Source organism: Oxyura jamaicensis, chromosome 2, assembly GCF_011077185.1.
Source record: "Oxyura jamaicensis isolate SHBP4307 breed ruddy duck chromosome 2, BPBGC_Ojam_1.0, whole genome shotgun sequence".
NCBI classification, from domain to species: Eukaryota; Metazoa; Chordata; class Aves; order Anseriformes; family Anatidae; genus Oxyura; species Oxyura jamaicensis.
In genome coordinates, this window is record NC_048894.1 from 35,852,276 (window position 1) to 35,871,459 (window position 19,184).

Consider the following 19,184-nt stretch of genomic DNA (forward strand, 5'->3'; position numbering starts at 1 on the left):
GAGAAAAAAAGAAAAATAAAGTATGTCTCTCCAGCCTCATGATTTTAGTGGTTTCTTCGTTCTGAACTGTGCTCCAACAGACAATCAAATGAAGGTACACAGAAATCAAGAGGAAAAGAGTAGAAACGTCAAAAGAAGAAGTGATGCCCTATCTAAAGAAAATAGTCTTGTGATTAAAACAATCTTAAGGGATCAAAAAGGAAGAAACTGAATCTTGGGTCTTCCACACAGTATGCAAACAACACTTATCCTCTTAGAAAAGAGGAAGCAAGAAGAAAGTGCACTGCCACTGAGAAAGTGTCCTATTGAGCTTTTTGGTGGCATGTACAGTTACCGGGTAGGACCTCTGAGAGGTTGAAGTCTTTCATTAGCTTCTTATTTGACTACTACTGGCAGCTTACCTCAGGAAAATCTGTTAGAGCAAAACTACAGGAAGAAGTTCAATGCACTGCTAGAGCTGAGGATGCTGCTGGGTAGCTTTAACAAATTGCTCTACTGAACGGCATGGTTACTGTTAAAACTAAATGTATACACAGAACCACCTGGCTGAGGAAAGCCACTGAATGGCCAGTGTAGGCTATCCCCAGTGACAGAGAATGGAGATAAATGGAAGTGACCAATGGCAAGAGTGAACCTAGAGAAAGGAATAAGAAAGACTTTTAAATTTCTATCGAGCACTGAACACAATGCCTTAACAAAAAAGTAAAGGTCAGTGACAAAGAAATAAGAGACCAGTATCATGCAGCTTGGATACTCAAACCACAGGGATGTAGTCAGGGAGCCATGTCTCCAAATCCAAAACATTCTTGTTATTGCATTAGTAAAATGCTGTATACTAAATATATTGCTACCTGAAGACTTACCACTTCTTAAAATAACTCTCAAGTGAACATTAAATCCTGTAATTAATAGCAGTAGAACCAAAATTAGTGTGCTAGACATGACATGGGGATGGTTTGCAGTGGTTAGAACTTCATACGCAATTAATTCCTTTCACAAAAACACATGTTCACAGAAATGATTGATTTTACTCCTAGCAGTATTAAAGGAAGCTGAGTGGGAAACACGTTCTGGAGAAGTCAATGACTGTTGAGAGAAAAGGGAAAGGAGGGGAAAAGCTTAGAGCCTACAGGAATTTTAAATGGCAACAGTGAGGCAAAATCTTGCTAGTTAAAAATAAATTCTGGCGGGAGGAGTAAAAATGTCAGGACCGGCTCAGAGATGTGCTTGGGTCTACTGACCCGAGAGCGACATTCAGTTTTGATCACAGGCTTCGTTTGCACTCCTCCCATTTGTGCATAAGAATAAACTTTATAGACATTCAACAGCCTGCACACAGGCAACACTGAGAGCATTCACCCTACTATTCTGTAGCTGCTTGTAGGGTCCATGCTCAAAATCTATTTTATTATCACCTTCCTTGAATGATCTCAGTTGTCAATAGGAAGCTACTCTTAAAAAAAGAACCTAGGATTAATGTAATTAACTTAATGCTAGAAGTGTTGCATCTAAGTAATTGTATCAGCAGTATTAACTATTGTCACGATCACTTTATTTCAGTGCAATGAGAAATACAAAGGTGTCTTGATCAGTACAAAAAGGAAGTATCTCTAAGTAGTACTGGAGGATGTAGGTCCAAGTGCTTGTATGCAACTGCTACAGATCACAGCCAGCAACCCACTCATGTAGTTGCACCTCTGAACTGCTTGCAGGCAAACCACTCCTGTATTTACAGGATGAAAGCAGATTAATTGCATCTGCTTTGGTAGTAGTGACTTCAATTTTGACTTTCAAGAAAGAAAATAAAATCATCAATACTGGGGACTGTATGAAGACTACGTTAAATTTTGTCTGAGGAAAGGACTTGCTGCAATTCAGTCAGTGACCACTACAAGCATGTGATGGAGAGCTAGTAAACCATTATGACCTGTAATTTATACTTTGTCCACCAGCTTGAAAAGGAACGCTATCTGTCTACATGAGGATCGCACACTATGGAAACTGCATCTGTGTGCAGTTACTGAAGGCTGTGGTGGCAGTAAATCTCCAGCAGAGGAAGAGACTGAGCCTTACAGACATCCGCAATCCGAACGTTGTTTCGGAACTCAAGTGCACGCACAATATTGCCATATTAACACGCTTGAGAAAATAACCTGGGAGTAGAAGGGAAATGGATGCAGGTGTATGTTTCAGGTTGTCAGTGAAGACTCCTTTACCTTTCCATCTCTACTATCTGCTTTACTGACACTTTACCCTCCCAGCTATCCAACCAGACAACCCCAATTTATGTTTTGTTTTAGCTTACAATGGTCACCATGCCACAAGGCAACGAGCAGAGCGTAGCACACACCCACTTAACCTTTCTCCTGCATTCTTCCACCTCAACATACACTAAGTATACATCTTATCATACAATTTTGACAGGCCCTGAGAATCACAAGTCCCTGTTTTCCCAGGCTCCACGAGAACGTATGGCCCACACAGAACATATTGAATATACAGACCTGCAGTGGAAGATGGTTTTAAGGCCTGGAATTCACAGCAGGAACCGAGCTAAGTTCAGTTTCACTTGGAAGCTATAAAAGCACGGGTTTAAAAAAAGTGCAGCAGTATCTGGTGTTTGATATCTAACAGTATGCAACATGTTTATGACATGTATTAGGCTACAAAATCTGAGTTCAGAGCCTGGGACAACAAAGCAGAACCCAGCTCTGGCATATGTAGTGGGAAATAGAAAGGCATGTCTCGTAGTGTAATGTATATTGCTGCTCCCTCAAAAGTTTGAGCTGCTCAGAGCAGGTGGTTCAATGAAAGACACCAGCACTTTTAGAAAAAATTAAAAGACAGTTAAAAGACACTTAAATAGCAGCTGGTTTAAGTAAGAGTCAATTAAGGTTGGGTTTTGCTATAAGAAAAACACAAGTTAGGTCTGCACAGTTATTTCCCAATATTAAAAGGGGAAGAAAGTTTGTGGGCAAAACATGTAGTAAGCAAAACAGTCTCAATTAAAAAGGGTAGCAAAATCATGAAATTTAAGCAGGATCACTTTCACGCTACTTTTAAAAGCAGTTTCCAATTCTGAATCAGACAATCAAGCCCCACGGCACTTCCTGTGATCTTGAAACAACTTTTCCCTAATTTCTTTTATAAAACTTTCCGCTCCCTCACATTAAGTAAAATAACCACAGAAGCAACAAGAGAAAACGCCCAAGTATATAATGGAAAAAGGGAAACATACCAACATACATGACAACATACCAATATATATTGCAAAAAAAAAAAGTTTTATACATTAAATGAGATCAACAGAAATAAGTGTAAAAGAGGGTCATGGTAAATTTCAAAGCATGCTTTCAAAGGTAGGACCGTCTCCAGGAAGAACAGCAGTCACTTGCCAAATAGGAAATCATGTCAATACCAGCTATTCGTAATCATAACACTATCATACAGTGGAGAAAATGTAGTCACTTCAGCAAGTGAACATCACCTCTTCCTTTCATACATCAGTCTTAGTTCCCCCCCCCCCCCCTCCCCCCACTGCCACCTTTTTTCTATAGCAAATATTAAACAAAGCCAAATGGTGGATTCCTTTTACAAAGGTGTGCTTTATTTCCCCCCACTTTTAACATGAAGTAGAATTAAAATGAAAAAAAAAAAATACTTTATGTATGACCAATGGGAGTTTGAACAAACTCAGTTTATCCTGAATTAAATTCTTGGATAATCTTTCAGGCTTGTGAGTTTGTATTTCATGCACTAGGATAGCAAAGATACAAAAGGAAACTCATATACCATGGATAAAAGCCAATAATCCCATAGAGAATATTCTCCGAAAATGCATTTCCAAAAGGCAACTAACTACAATTTTTAACCACAGTACATCTGATTGGAAAAAAAAACACACACACACACACAAAAAAACGCCACAACCAACAATGTAATATATAAAAGAAGGCAAAGTAAACCCAGAATAGCAGCATGTTGATTTACATAGAACAGGAAAAAGGGGTTTTAAATGAGGAATAGCCTTTCATGTATAATGCTTATTTAGGATTAAAAGATAACTTGGAAGACATGCTGAGAAAGGGGCACTGCAACTCCACAAAAACTTACCATCTCTTCCTTCCATACAGCATGCTGCATGGATCACTTCTCCCAGAGGAAAAGCAATCTGAGGTACCTCTGCTGAATTCTGTGATAGGCTTAAGTGAGAAGAAAACGAAGGAGCTACTCTTTGCTCTTTACCACAGTGCAGCCCAAGACACGAGCAGCCCTTCCATTCCTGTGTTCTTGAAGTTCCAGTTCTGCCATCAGTCAACAAATTAAAAGTCAAGTCTATTTTCTGTTATTCAGATTCATGTTTTAAAACCTGTTGAAATTTCTTAATTTTTTCAGGTCTTAGGTTATATAGGTCTGGTAAGCAAGTTTTTTATACACTGCAGCTGAAAAACTTTCAAAGTACTATAAAAAAACGCATATGTCATACTGTTATCAGTTGGATTTAAATATTGACTGTAAAAAAAAAAATATTTTTCCACTCATTTGCATGGAGTGCAAGAAAGTGCAAAAATAAGCAAACAGAAATTATCGTGTTTTGCACAAGATTTAGCTTCAGCATAAAACATTAAAACCTCATCCCCTAAGTATTTGAGCAGTGCAGCTGAAAGGGTGCTTATGTCCAATATTAAAGTGATTTAAAAATTAGTTAAATTTTAATTCAACCGTCTTTGCAGAACAGGTGTTATAAGCATATTGTTTTGGCATGTGCATATACACACGTACTATGCAAACCATGATCAATTCTACTTGAAAAATAACCACACTTACCTGTTAATATAACTTAGAGCAACATAGGTTGGCTGCTGAAGTTCTTGTTTCTCTAATACACGTGGGTCTGTATCTAGAATAAAAAAAACAGATATGCTGAATTCATTTTTCTGTATTTACTCTGAAACATACAAGACTGCATACTGCAAAGTAATGTAAGTGAAGACAAGAGATATAATAGCTCAACCCAGTTCATCCATATACAGTACGCTTAGCACAGCACAATCATTTGTTCATTCATAAACACAGTATTGCATTACTTTACACAAGAATTTGAAACATCAACAGTGATGTAATTTCCAAGTGTCACACAAGCTTTCACAATCTCCATCATAAATATTAGTTTTCACTGCTTTCCATGATTTACAGTGTTAAAAGGATCAAGCTTTCTTTTTTTTTTTTTTTTTCTAATGTAGTTATTTCTAAATATGGTTGACACATTTTGAGATGTTTCAAGACCTATTAAATCTCTTCAGCTGGGACTTCACTTTTCTTCTGCATCTCTGAGTTTTGCTTTCTCCCTTCCCTGCAGCTTATTTTTGAAGCTCTCCATTAGAAGTCATATAAAAAGCCCTGAAACAAGCACAATCCAAATCCCTCAACTACCAACTTTCTCACTCAAATGAAAGAATGTTTTCAATCACTATTTTCAACATCCCTTTTAAGTTTTGCATTTTTTTTCTGACAAAGAAATAGCTTAAACTAGTTTAAAATTCTGAAACCAAAACTATGTATGCCCATAGTTTAAGTAGTTTTCTCATACAAAATTTGGATTGTATTGAGACTTCAAATCCCTACATTGTAGAAATGCACCTCTAGGAGCTGATTATGAACAGCCTTCAAAAGTTCCCAGTGGAAAATGTGCATCATGCCTGTGCATATTACTACATATTCATTAACAACATATTTTATGCACGACTTTAAAAGCAGTTCTAGGTTCAACTTTTGCTTTATTAACTAAAAAGAACACAAACTCTTTTTACAAAACAGCTGTCCACTGCACTGCTATCTATCTTTTATTGCAATGGAAGTATCTATTTTGTGTTTGGGGAAGGAGAAAAAATAAGCAAAACCCACACAAGAACAAACAAACATGGGAAGATCTTGCAGTCAGGCTGTATTTTGGACTGCTCTCACTTCTTGCCACAACTTTAAGCAAAGCTGATCTCGGAAAGCTCATCATCTTGACAGAAACATTTGTTTGACCTCATCGGTTGCTTCTGGTGAGTTTTGCGGTTTTTGTTTTGTTTTTAAAACCTGATAAAAGTTGTTGTGGAATCTGCCTCAGCTACCCTATCTTTGGTAAGATTTTTAACTGAAATGAATGGGGACTGTGCTTGAAATAGGTACAACAGTTGCCCCACTGCCCGAAGCTGATGTCTTTATTTGGTGTGCAGAGAATTCCCTGTCCCACCCCCTCAGAGCTCAGATCAATGCTAATCTTTCTTCCCACATTTCAGTTCCTACAAAGCTCATACTCCAGGATTTGATAGCATGCCCTATCATATGTCCATAAAAAGATAAACACCTTCAAGGAAGGTCAGAGAGGGATAAAAGCCCAAGCACCAGCTCAGCCACCAACCTTGCCTTGCCTTTCTGGTGCCTGGGGAAATCCTGCAGCAATTATCAGCACACCATGCTCTGCATTAAACTAACCCAAGACAGCAAAGCATTGGCTATCTTCCCCTTTATCTTTGTAATTCCCTTCCCTTCTCTGAGGAACTGGGACTTACAGGATGCACAAAGATCTTTTCCTTGTCTTTGTTTCCACAAAACACACAGTCATTTAGCAGGCCGAGCACACAACCACTGTCACGGTGAACTTTGTTAGATTTACACCTGTGCAGTGCAGGGCCTGCCATGAAACTGTCTCGATACTGCATGTCTGCAGAGCCTTAATCCCTGCCAGGACTGCCTGAACACCGCCTCAGCCTGCAATTTAGGGCCTATGTGGTTAAATGACTACATCTTCACTAATCCAGTTCTTACGTGGGATTAACCTCCACCTATAAACAACAGTTTCTGTGACTGAAGTAGGCAAAATTAGGGTTGGTTTACATCTGAGCGTTGTTCCTATCTGTGGAAGAGGACAAAGGAAAGCTCTGATGAAGAGCTCACCACACTTTTGCCTGCCAGCAGCCCACCAGAATGCTTGCTAAAGATGGAGAAACAAAGACGAAAATCAAAAATCACGTAACTTTTGTTGGAGCTTGTTAGTGAAGCGCATTATCTGCTAGTTGACACCTGTGCAGAGGAGCCCGATCTCTCAGGAGGTGCCATCTGACACACACTGCTTGGCTGGCTTGTCCCTTTGGCTGCCCTCAGAGCACCCACGTCTCCTGCCTGTGGCAGCTTCCACCCACCACCACCAGCTTTTAGGTCACTGCTTCAGAATGTCACCAGTTCGCTCCTTCCTGCCTCACCATGCTCCTCCTCACCCTCTGCCTTTCCCCCTCCCCTGCCCCTTCACAACCTGCTTCCCGCTGCTCCTCCTTCCTCCCCTGCCGCCATCCCGGCCCTTGCTGAGGAGGCCATCACAGGCTGTCCACCCTCCCTCCCCTCAAACCCCCTGATGTGTGAGCAAGTACAAACCCTGCACAGAGATGTGTATAGCTGCCTGTTTGCCTGGTGCCCAAGACTTAACACCTACACAATGCACATACAAAATGGTTTCCCCATACCACCCTCTCACTAGCTTCCCTGCTGTTCACAAAATGGCCCTGTATAGCGTAAAAATGTTTGATCAATATTTCCTCAAGCATGCGTAGGCTGGTCAAGGCAGCCAAAAGTTGCCTAAATAGTTTCCAAACAGACACCTATAATGGATTAAACACTCACTCATGACGAATCTCTTTCTTGAAAAGTATTTATGCAGTACAACCATGGACCGATCTGAGCTCCCTTTCCTATACAGGAAGAAAAGCATCCAGACAACACTCACAAAACAACCACAGATTTTGTTTTGAAGGGACTGATCAACAGCTGGCTTTAACTGGTTACTCTGGCTTCTTGAACTGACACGGGATATTGAAGTCTCACTGCTGCATTATTTTTGCTGTATTGCTTTAAATCTAGCAGAACAAATTGCCACCCGCTGTCCATTAGCTGCCTTCATTACTTGTCTCTTCTCATAAGCATTACCTTCCACTGATTCCATTTCACAACAGGAGGACAGAAAGCACTACTTACTTTCTGTAACGCTCAGGATGTTTTTGTTTTTTGATATTTTTTTTTTTTAAACTTATGGTCTCTTATTTTACTATGGTGTTAGATGTTGGAAACCCTGTTTTTTTTTCCTCTAACAAAGTGTTATAAAAATAAAATGTAGGTGCCTTTTTTTTGTTGTTTTGTTTTTTTTTGGTTTTTGTTCTGGGCTTCCCCGTCTCACTATTAAAAGATTGAAGTGTGGGTGCCAACACCCACAAGAGATACAGTTGCTCAAGTAATCAGGGATTAGACACTTTCAATTTCTCACGTCCACAAAGTGCTCCATACTGGGCAACCAGACAAGGAGCATGAATACATAATTAAGGCTAAGACCATAAATTTCACTGCACCTCCTTTAAACTGTTCAACTGAAGCCAGGCATTTTCTGCAGAGCATGTGCTAACAAAATGAATCACCAACTGCTGAACCAAGCTACCATTACTAAATCACCTCGCTCTATGTAGAAATAGCTCTCGGCTTGAAAACATTGCAAAATCCTAACCTGGCAAAGTATTTGAAAGAGAGCAAATAATAGAAAAGCATACCCATCCTGTTCAAGTACTGTCTTCATCAGATGCATAACTTTGTTCTATATGAGTATTCATGCACAAAATACATGCCGCATTTTAGCTATAAAATGGAGCAATGAGTTTTGCCCTATCTCTGTACAAAAAGTTTATCAAAAGCAACTTCACTTGAGAATTTTCATGAAGTTCTTGCAATTAAATAACTGTGAAAAATCACCTTTCACGGATAAGGCACACTGAGAAGGGCTAACAAATTTCAGTAGCATTATTTGACAACTGCAAGCATTCTTCTTGTAGTGACAAGGGAAATTGCAAAGTGGCAAAGCTGGTCTCAGAAGAAAAAAAAGTGACTAAAAGGAAGTAAAATTTAAACTACTCTTCCACATCTTAAATATGAAGTGTCCAGTGCTGCTTCTACCTCATCGTGCTACCACTGAACAAACGGGCAGAAGCTGAGGTAAATCCTGATAAGGATCCAGGTACCTGAAGGAGGATATCTGAATCCCTGTTCACATACAAATGAAGTGACCAGACTTTCAAGATGTTTTGGTAGCTGTAATCCTCCAACAGATTTTACTGACGCTGTAGAAACAACATTTCCGGGAAAAAAAAAAAAAAAAAAGATGAATGCATATCTTCAAAAGATGTAGGTTTGAAAAAATTGCCATGTCATTACTTCAGCCAGATAGCTGCAACAAAGGCAACAAGATAAAATTCTCCTTGTCAGCCCAAGGCTATTATTTCTTCATGTTTCATCTCAAAAAGAGCAACAAAACACCACAAATGTTAGGAAAATAATGGCCCTACAAAGGATTTTTGAAAACACTACAACTCATATTTAAAAGGACCATGGGCTTGAAGTATGATCCATCTCTCAAGTCACTTGGAGATGTTTATGGTAATCTCACCTTTTTGTATGAGATCGGTGCACATATGTGCTGGAGCAAATAGCAATCGCAGAGGTTCTCCAGACTCGCAACTCGCCTGCTAGAGCAGTCCTACACACATCCCACGCGCCCACCACTGGGTTCACAGAGTGTCTGTCTTGTATTTCACTTGGCCTTAAAAACTGGCTGATACAAGTCTGCTCAGCTAATTAATTAAAACCTACACTTCCCTTGAAACTAGCTCCTTTCACTAATGATGCCAAGGCAAACATTTCTGTTGGCTTCCTCCAAAGTCCACAATTGTTCTTACACGGGCATAGCTTAAAAAGCCAGAAACAGATAAATTCAGTGTTACTGGAAACTGTTCCCAATCCCAAACTTCCACTGCAAGGAAGCCACTAGGAATTTCACAGTTTCAATTCCAGATACAGTGTCTAATGAATTTGAAGAGCAGGATAATAAATAACTATGATTTCACAGGTATCAACATGGCTCCCTGGTAGTATCTTTATAGACAAAAATAAATATTTAACTTTTCAGCCTATGACACATGCATTCAGAGTTTGTTCAGTTAAGGGCTACACTCAAAATCCAGCAGGGACTGCCGTATATTATTTGCTCCATGCAATACTTCATTTTCCATCATCTCTAAAAGGAAAGTAACGTGTGTCTCAGCAGGTAGTGCTCTGCAACTTGTACTAGTGCTTCTGTTTCTCTCAGAAACAGAAGACCGGAGATAAATACCATGCGTCTGCAAAAGTTTTAAACCCACCTGACTTCAAGAACACCTTTGAGACATATATATATATATATATATATATATATATATATATATATATGTATATATTAACAAGTTTAACTGCTTTCCAAGATAAGGGTGTCAAATGCCAGATGGACTTACCAAAATGTGTAAAACAGATTAGATGCTAAATGCTTCCACGCTTCCAGATAAGCTATCATTAAACAGATGATGAAGAAAGCTACATTCAGGCAAGTTCACACACAAAAACACTATAGTTATTTCAACTCTCACATTTTCAATGAACACTGAAGACTCCATACTACTTTTTTTTTTTTTTTTTTTAAGCACATAAGTCTCCCTATTTGGGCTGCTCAAGACTTGCCAACCTTTCTCAGCTGCCAACAGTTTGTTTCCCCTGTCAAATTGCTCTTAAGTTCATGAAGTCATGGAAAAGAAAACTAACAGTCACAGGCCACCAAAATATGAATGAAAATTCAGATCAAAGCATGGTGTCCAATGTAGACACAAGCTGTACAGTAGGTGATCTAACATGGCCCTTTTCTAAGGCCTTGGAAGCACAAGACAGTGTAAAAAAAAAAAAAAGTGGCAGATTCCTTATTGCAGATGTAGGCAAGTGGTTATGAAAAAGAAGTATCAAACATATCGAACAGAAGACTTATTTAAATGAAGGAAGCCTCAGGAAAGTAAAAAAGAAAAGTCTCTTCTTAGGAAAAGCACCCAATCCCAGGGACATCACTCCAGCATTTCCCCTTCACTTATGTTAGTACTGCAAAGGCTGTGAGGCTCAGTCACAGGACGTCACTGCATGAGGGACCATCCAAAAAAAGGGGGACAAAAGTTCAAGAGCAGTCTGCTGAAAATTAAAGCACAAAAAACTCCAAGACAAGCGTAACAAAGAGCATCAATTCGCTGCTGCAGCTTAGCACATCTGAAATTCCCTTTTACGGACACAAGAACTCAGAGCTCTGTAGCATGAGAAAATGGTTTCTTACTGGGTGTTAAAATAATACATGTTATTTTAGATTAACAATACAGAAACAAGTCTCTACACTTTACTCTTTCAGCAAACAGAATAGTAGAACATTTTTATATAACACTATTATTGAGCAACACCACTTCATCCTTGTGTGCTGCCACTACTGAATCCAGACTGAGTTCTCAGAAGCAACAGCCGTCCTGTACCTCCTGCAGTCCAGCCAAACTGGGTTCTAATTGCAGCTTCAAATGTACTAATTTAATTCATAATAATATTAAAAGGATTACTGGTTTAAAATGGTAGCTCAGTAACGCAACAGAGAAGATCATTGGACACTAGTTTTTAATTTAAAAAACAAACAGTGAAGTAAATGTGAACAACACAAGGAATTGCAAGTCTTCCAAAAAGTGTCTTTAATGTATTTAATGTATGTGTGTATATATATATGTGTATATATATATATATATATATATATATATTTGTGATATAATTGTGTACAAGAAAAAGGTATTTCAGATACAGAAACCAGAAAATAAAAAGAATGCATGGAATCCAGTCGTGGATACCGATTCTTTAAGATTTTCAAATTTCTGCAATTACGTTAATTATTGCACGCTAATAAGCAACCACAGCGCTCCTGTCAGGCTGTCTTCAAAAAGGCAATTGAAGTGAAAAATGAGAGCGCGCATAACTTTCCAGTGCCATGTATTATATATAAATAACACAACACAACTAAGAACAGAAGTTCCCAACTCAAACACTGGATCAGCTAAGCCATGTCTTCATTTGTTTATTTGAAGATATACTCCTTGGCTACTCTTGTGGTCCTTGTTACTGACAATCTACTGTTTTATGAAGTTTTTCCTTGCCAGAAATTAAAATAATTTTCTGTTCCTCTATCTCCAAAATAATTTGCATTAATCAAGGTCAGGCACTATCAAACATGCAAAAATAACTAAGAGGTAGTGGCCAGACCCAAGCAATTTGTCTGTTCCTTCACTTCTCAACGGAACGATCTGGTTGATCAGAACTTGTTGGGGTTGCCCACAGTTAGTCTCTTGCTTCTCACCAACTTACAGCACTGTAAACCAAGTAGAGAATTTGTGAAATTTTTTATTTAAAAGAGAAAACAAAGTAGCATATGCTCTAAGTGTTCTCAGCGGGAAGCTTGAGGGCCATGTGCATCCTATGAGGAACACCACACGTGGTCTCCGCACGCCACCCTGCATCCTTATCCCTTTCCCCAGCCCGCTCTCTCTGGCAGGGGAGCACAACCAACATAATCTTCAGCAGATAAATTCAAGTGGTGGTTTCTCCTGGTCCCATTAGAAGGGGCCCCAATTAGAGATACAGCCCAGATCTCGAGAACGGCTGAACAACTGGCTGCCACCTACTTCAGCCTACCTTTGACAGAATGGATGGCGCTTGACCAAGCCATTTTTAACCCATCTCCCATGCATGCCCTCCTCCAAAAACCTACCCAAAACTCCAGCAGCAACTACGAAGCAGGGACCCAAGTAGGAGGGTACAGCCATAACTATTTAGAAGAGCATTACCATGCACTGTGATTACAGCACCCTCATAATATTCTCAGTAGCTCATGTCTCAGATTATAAAGAGCAATGCCATAAATCAGATACTTGATTTCCATCCGAACGGAAAGTAATTGCTGGTAACTAGCTGCAGAGCCACAGATGTCAAAAAGGCGTCTCATGATCTTTCAGATGTAGTGAACTGTGAGCACACTCCATGTGCTATGATCCTTTTCCACTTATGTTAATTAGATTTTATTTGAAACATATAATTATTGCAGCAACCGAATGCAATAAGTAATGGTTATTTTTAAGAGGTAAAATATTCATTAATCAAATCAATAGGAGACTAGCAAATTGCTGGAAAGATCCCTCAGAGAAGGAAAAGAACATGAGTCTGCTGCTACTTTATTTTCCTTTTTAAATCGTGAGATGTATTCAATTTTTAAGCATTTGAAATGTTAACATCTTGCTTGCAACTTCTAAGTGCAAATATAAGTAATGAAGCTTGAAATAGAGAAAAATTAGAATGCCATTTTCACTAAATTTCCCAGCATTTAATTCAAGTCACATAATCTCAGGAGGTGCCACTGAAGAGTGCTAAAATAAAGGGTCCATTCTCACTTAACAGTCAAGTAAGCACACAGGACATAACATGTAACGTTAGCATTCCCTAAATGACCACATTTCAATAATGAAATGAACTTTTTTCCCCCCTCCACTCTGCGATCAGTTTTTTTTTTTTTTTTTTCTGAGAGTTTTAAAAATGCACATACTGTGGAAAGGCACTCACCTTTACTTCACCCAAATCTAAAGTAAAAAAGAAATCAAAAAAACCCTGTGATTTAGGGATATTATTCTATTCTGAAACTGACAAAGCCAGCTTCATGGCATATAGCACCCCCCACCAAATGCACACATCAGCACGATGCTCTTGTTAATCGTGCTGTAGGTCCTGGCCACACTCCCTACCCTCTGCACCAGTGCTAAGAGCACAGCTATGTTGGCAGAGCCCTCTGATGGACACAGCAAGGGTAAATCAAAAGGCCTTCTCCTGTTGACATAGTTGTATCACCTCCCCAAACGACACGCGAGGCCAATAAAAACATGCTGCCAGCATAGCTGTGACCGCCCTAGGGGCGAGCGGGTATGGAGTTGCTGGTCAGGGAAAGCATTTTTCATTCCTTGTGCTGACAGCCTGGAGAGAAAGGGAGAAAAAGGCAGGAGGTTGTTCTCCAACACAGAGACAGCCCTGGACATGAATTTTCTAGGTACTCAGGCAAAACCCCCCGTTCCCAAAATCTGTACATTTCTCCACTCTCTAAGATCCTCTGCATCATTTCCCATTACATTTGGAACAAAAAAGAGAAAGGAGAAACATTTATCTTGTGGTCAGCATTTTGCCAAAACTGTAAGGAAATAAATTTTGGAATTGGCATTGGATTGATTTATTGTTGAGTATAGAGGGTTTCTATGAGAACCAGGCTCTGGCTTGGGCAAATCCATTGGGAAGTTTGGCCTTTTTGGGCAAAACCTGGTGACTACTAGTAAAGGAGCAATCTTTACAGAAAACTAACTAGAATCCCATGCCTTCTCAAATCCAGAGTGTAAGTAAGGTAAGTATATGCTTAAATCCATATTCTAAGATAAACAGTTTTGCATAAAGCAAGCAGTTATTTCAAAACAGCTAGTTTTCCTATTAAAAAAAAAATGAAAATTTATAGGTTTGTGTTTTGCCTTTTTATTATTATTACTTTAATACTCAAAGTCTTGTTCTAGTCTAGTTTTAATAATGAAAACCTGGCTAAGCGTTCCAAAATAAATAAAACCTAGTATTACTTTAAATAAAAGTTCAAAATATATATCTTGACAGTTCTGATGCTTGGGGGTTTTATTTCCCAAAGTAGTAATGATCTCCAGGAGTTAAAATAATATAATTATATCCCAACTCCATGGCCAACTAAACCACAACTGAACTTCAGTGGCACATATTTCATCTGCAATGTCAGAAGATCTTCATTTCAGACTATCAACATAGCACTAAATTTTCAAGTGTCATTGAAAACAGGCCACTTTTAATTTTGTCTGGGAACACTAAAATCAACCACTACAGGGAAGGCAGCTAGTATTTCATAAATTAAACCTCTTCATCTTTACCAGGAATCGAGAAGGAAAGCCTTTACTGTGTTATTTACTGTCTCTTCACTCCTCTGCAAACACTATTTTTGTTTGTTTTGTTGGTTGGTTTTGTTTTTGAGAAAGGGTTGTATTAGAAGGAAACAATACATATTTTTCCTGTGACTCACGGAAGCTGCTGTAAGAAACTTATCTGCTGGGCTACTGCTTTGCACGATGTTATAGGAGGCAGCCTGGATTCCCTTGGGTTCCTGATCTTCAGTTCCTGCTGACAGGGAGTGCACAAAATGAAGCAATTTCCTGTAAGGATGAAGGGAATAGCATCACAGCACAGCAATGCCAGCCGGCTGTTTCAGGATTGCTTGGCATTGCTCTCCAGAAGGCAGCAACCATACCCAGTGGAGCTGGAGGCTGATGGTGCACAGATGGGAACCAGCTGTGTAAGAATACCAGGTGCTCAGATAACCTTTGTTTCCTGAAACTGCTCTGCCATTTGGACACACTCTGTCTTGCACAATTTTATTTCACTGGAAATAATTTCACCACCAATGCGCCTTATCCAAGGCTGTGAGCAACTCCACATTTATGCCGAGTGCCACCCATGAAATATCCAGCAATAAGCCTACCACAGGGAACAAGAAAAACCCACACATCATCGCTTAGTACATTTCTTACAAGATTTCTCCCCCCCTTTCTCTCCAAGGAATCCAACATCACTGAATATATTAGGTTCATGTTGGTGCACTACTGTGAGATGAAAAATCTATTTCTCTGAACACAAACTGACAATTTTTATTTAGGCTTATTTTACCTCTTTTACATCAGCTTTTTAAAGCTCAGTATTCAAACACTGGGACAACAAGGACTGATGTGGAAGAAATTCTTGATGTGCTACCAACCAACCTCAACTGGTTTGTTTGCCCTGGAGTACTAACGGTGGAGCAGATCCCCTGTACCCTTCAGATATGTTGTTGAAAGAGATAATCTTCAAAGCATCTCCTCCTCCTGAGGATTACTGGGGTGAAACAGGTTATTGAATGCACTGAGGTTACTACTTCAACTCCAGGATCCACAGGCATTGACCACCTTGGTGTCCTCACCTGGATGAAACCCGGCCACCTTGGCTCAGCTCCTAGCAGACACTGGTTTGCAGAGCTGGGACGAGGGAAGATCTCTCAGCCTGACTCCGCTAGCACCCCTGATGCCATGCCAGGAGCTGACCCGTGCCATGCTCCAGGGCTGGGCCGCCTTCCGGCCGCCATGTCACCCCCTCATGGCGGCCCCCGCGCCACCATTTGCCATCCCGCTGAGGCGGTGGCTGTGCGGCAGGTGGTATTTTCACCTCAGGCGATGAGAAGGTGTTTCCAGCCTGGGTGGTTTTCCTGTTGTTGTGGCAGGCGTGTAGCCCTCAATGCTGGCAGCTCCACCAGCTCACCTCGCAGAAGAGGGGGGCATTCAGCAGCCTTCGTCTTCACCTCCATGCCATATCCTCCATTCAGCTTGGGACTTGCAGCATTCTCCGCTGCTTACCTAACATGTTTTATTGCCCGTGTTTAGCTGCTTCTTTGCTATTGTTTCTTGGAAAGGTTTTGAGATACTTTTGCTACTTGTAGCAGCTCTAATATAGAGAAAAACCCTGATCACAATGGATTAAACTAAGCCGCCGTATCTTTAAAAGACAAAACTTAAAACAGGGGTTGAAAAAAATATGTAAAAAGATGAAGGATCACTTTAAAATAATAAATTCAGATAAGCCTGAAATGTTGACATTAAGTAGAAATTTAAGTAAATCAAAAAGCTTAATAACCAAAGTTTTTTTTAAGGCCAAGGCTAATTCTTAAATATTATATTTTCACTTTATTACCCCAATCAAAAACATGCTGTCTTCAACAAATAAACATTTGTGTGAACACAAAAGAAATGCAGCATGTTATTGATTCCTTTAAAATTACAGTATTATTTTTTGCTCACGCAGAATTTGAATATAGAATCATTAATCTAATAGTCATGCTAGTGAACACAAAGTTACTTTACCATAATATATTTTTTAAAATGTTTACAGATAAAACAACTGGATGAGTACTCACTAAAGTTAACAAAACATTACATTCAATTTCTGAGCTTCCATTTTTTTCCCTGACATTCATGCAAGCCAAACCATCTATATTTCCTTCACGTTGTCATATAATAGAAAGCAACAGTAGGACACCACATTTTTGGCAGGATAAATTGGTGCTCGAGACTCAGAAAACGAGATTTCGTGAAAATGCTTCTCAGCAAAGAAAGCTCCCTCTTCTGCTCTGAAGCACCTGACAGCATTAAACAATCTAATATGTATATTTATTTTTGCACACCTGAGCTTTCTATGTTGTATATTTCTGATGCAAGATGCAGAGAAACAATGCCTCACTCCCAGCTCAATACAACTTCAAAAAGTAGTATTGATCTGTTTCAGAACAGTGTTGAATTTACTGTATTTACATGTCTGTAACCGTTTGAAAATGTCATTATTCAGACTCACCAAAACATCTGTTTAACTCTACAAGTAAGTAGAATCAAAAGGAGCTTGGAAACAGGGTTGGTGGGAATAGGAGGACATCAGCTGTGCTGGAAACTCAAGAAAGGCTGTCTAAGATCAGGATACATAAATATATACAGTATATAGACATGTTTCCTGATAGCAGTATACATATCCATGAAAATATGCATGTTCCTCTGAAAATCCAGCTGCTAATTATACATTTAACTGCTGCCAAAAAAAAAATAATACTTCATGCAATCATGGTTCAGTGTCTTCTAAATTCTACTGTTGTTGCTACTAAACAAATTAACTGCTGCAAGCTGATAGACAATACTAAATATTATTTTTTCCTGTTCTATTCCTCCTCTGATCAGCAGCTGACTATGAAAGAAAAAACACTGCATACATCTATCAGAATGATTAAGGAATAAGGTATCACGGAATCACTTAGTAAATAAGGTTCCGATGCTGAATTTAAGGACAAATTAAATTCTGATGGGTTCAGCTCAACCTATGCTGTTACTTGCTCTGTTGGAGTTGTTTTTAAAATGTGATTTTTGAAAATTCCCTAAAGTACATTAAATAATTTTGCCCCAAAGGACTAAAAAGAGTATACAAATATACTTTCAACTTCAAAAACAGAAGCTATTTCTCAAAACATATTTCAGTAAAAATCTTACAAGCGTAATTGCATATGCATCAGAAAAATAACATCACCTTTCCAAGTCTGCTACTATATACAACAGCAGATAGCTTTCCATTTGTTGTCAGTTTCTCTCTAGAAATAGCTTTAAAAGTTTAACCAAACTCTTTAAAACATTTCCATGTAACAGCTAAAAAGGTAAGGCCTATTAAAAGGATGTGTGGTAAGGCTTATTAAAAGGATGTGTTCAGAGAGAGCTTGTTTGGTTTGCTGTTTCCAAACAAACGAATAAAAGAATTTATCTGGCAACTAGGTCATTTTCCAGGTTCAACAGACACCTGCATGTCAGCGTCAGGACAATATAACTGCATTCCTGCTAGGATTAGTTCAAAATACTCAACTAAAGTTGCTTTGAACTCTCTTTGTATTCAGGACTAAGAGTAAGTAAATGTGGCTGTTGGATTACAAGAGAAATTAAGACCACCAGCACGAATACTATGCCCACGTCACCCCCTATCCTCCAAAATTCCTTAAGCATTTTCCCTGCCATTTACTAAGGCTAGCTGAAATACCTCCTTCTCCATTCTGTTTGAATTTTAGTAGCTTTTAATATTCATTGCTTAATGCAGTGTCAGTGTGCTCACCCCTTGCTCTGCAGAGTGGTATTGATTTGCAGTGAGAAGCAGAGAAATGCCTAGTAACTCCCCTGGAATTTATTCTAGCTCTAAAGCTTTTCACTACAGTTAGTAGACTACCTAATAACCTAGTCAAAACGAAGACAAATATCTTCTATGACAGCAAACTGTGGGGAAGGTGGCATGAATTAAAGAGTATGGAAATAAACACCTTAAACAAACCACCTCAGTGGGAGACTGACATTGCCTGTCTGCCAATGAACTGCAGACAAGATGCTTAGAAAAGCCCTGAAACAAAGAAAAAGCTGCATATTGTTCCAGGGTTCCCATGTCAGCACCACCCCTGAAGCCAGAAACATTAATAACTTTCCTTTTGCTTTTCTTTTATTCCAGGGCAGAGAAGAGAGTTGAAATTAAAACAAACAAATAAAAAAGTATCTATGTTTTTTTGTTTGTTTTTTTTGTTTGTTTTTTTCTAGTTGAAATCTGTCTGTGCCAAGTGCTAATTCAAAATGCTGGGGTTGAAGATT

The 19,184-nt window shown here is 39.1% G+C and overlaps 1 protein-coding gene across 1 annotated transcript in view; it reads right to left on the reverse strand.

Moving 5' to 3' along the window:
- JAZF1 (JAZF zinc finger 1) overlaps positions 1–19,184 on the reverse strand; it is a 188,972-nt gene that overhangs the window by 83,519 nt on the left and 86,269 nt on the right. The window contains exon 2 of the mRNA XM_035316314.1: positions 4,828–4,900. Coding sequence (XP_035172205.1) covers positions 4,828–4,900 — 73 coding nt within the window. The remainder of the gene's footprint in view (positions 1–4,827; positions 4,901–19,184) is intronic.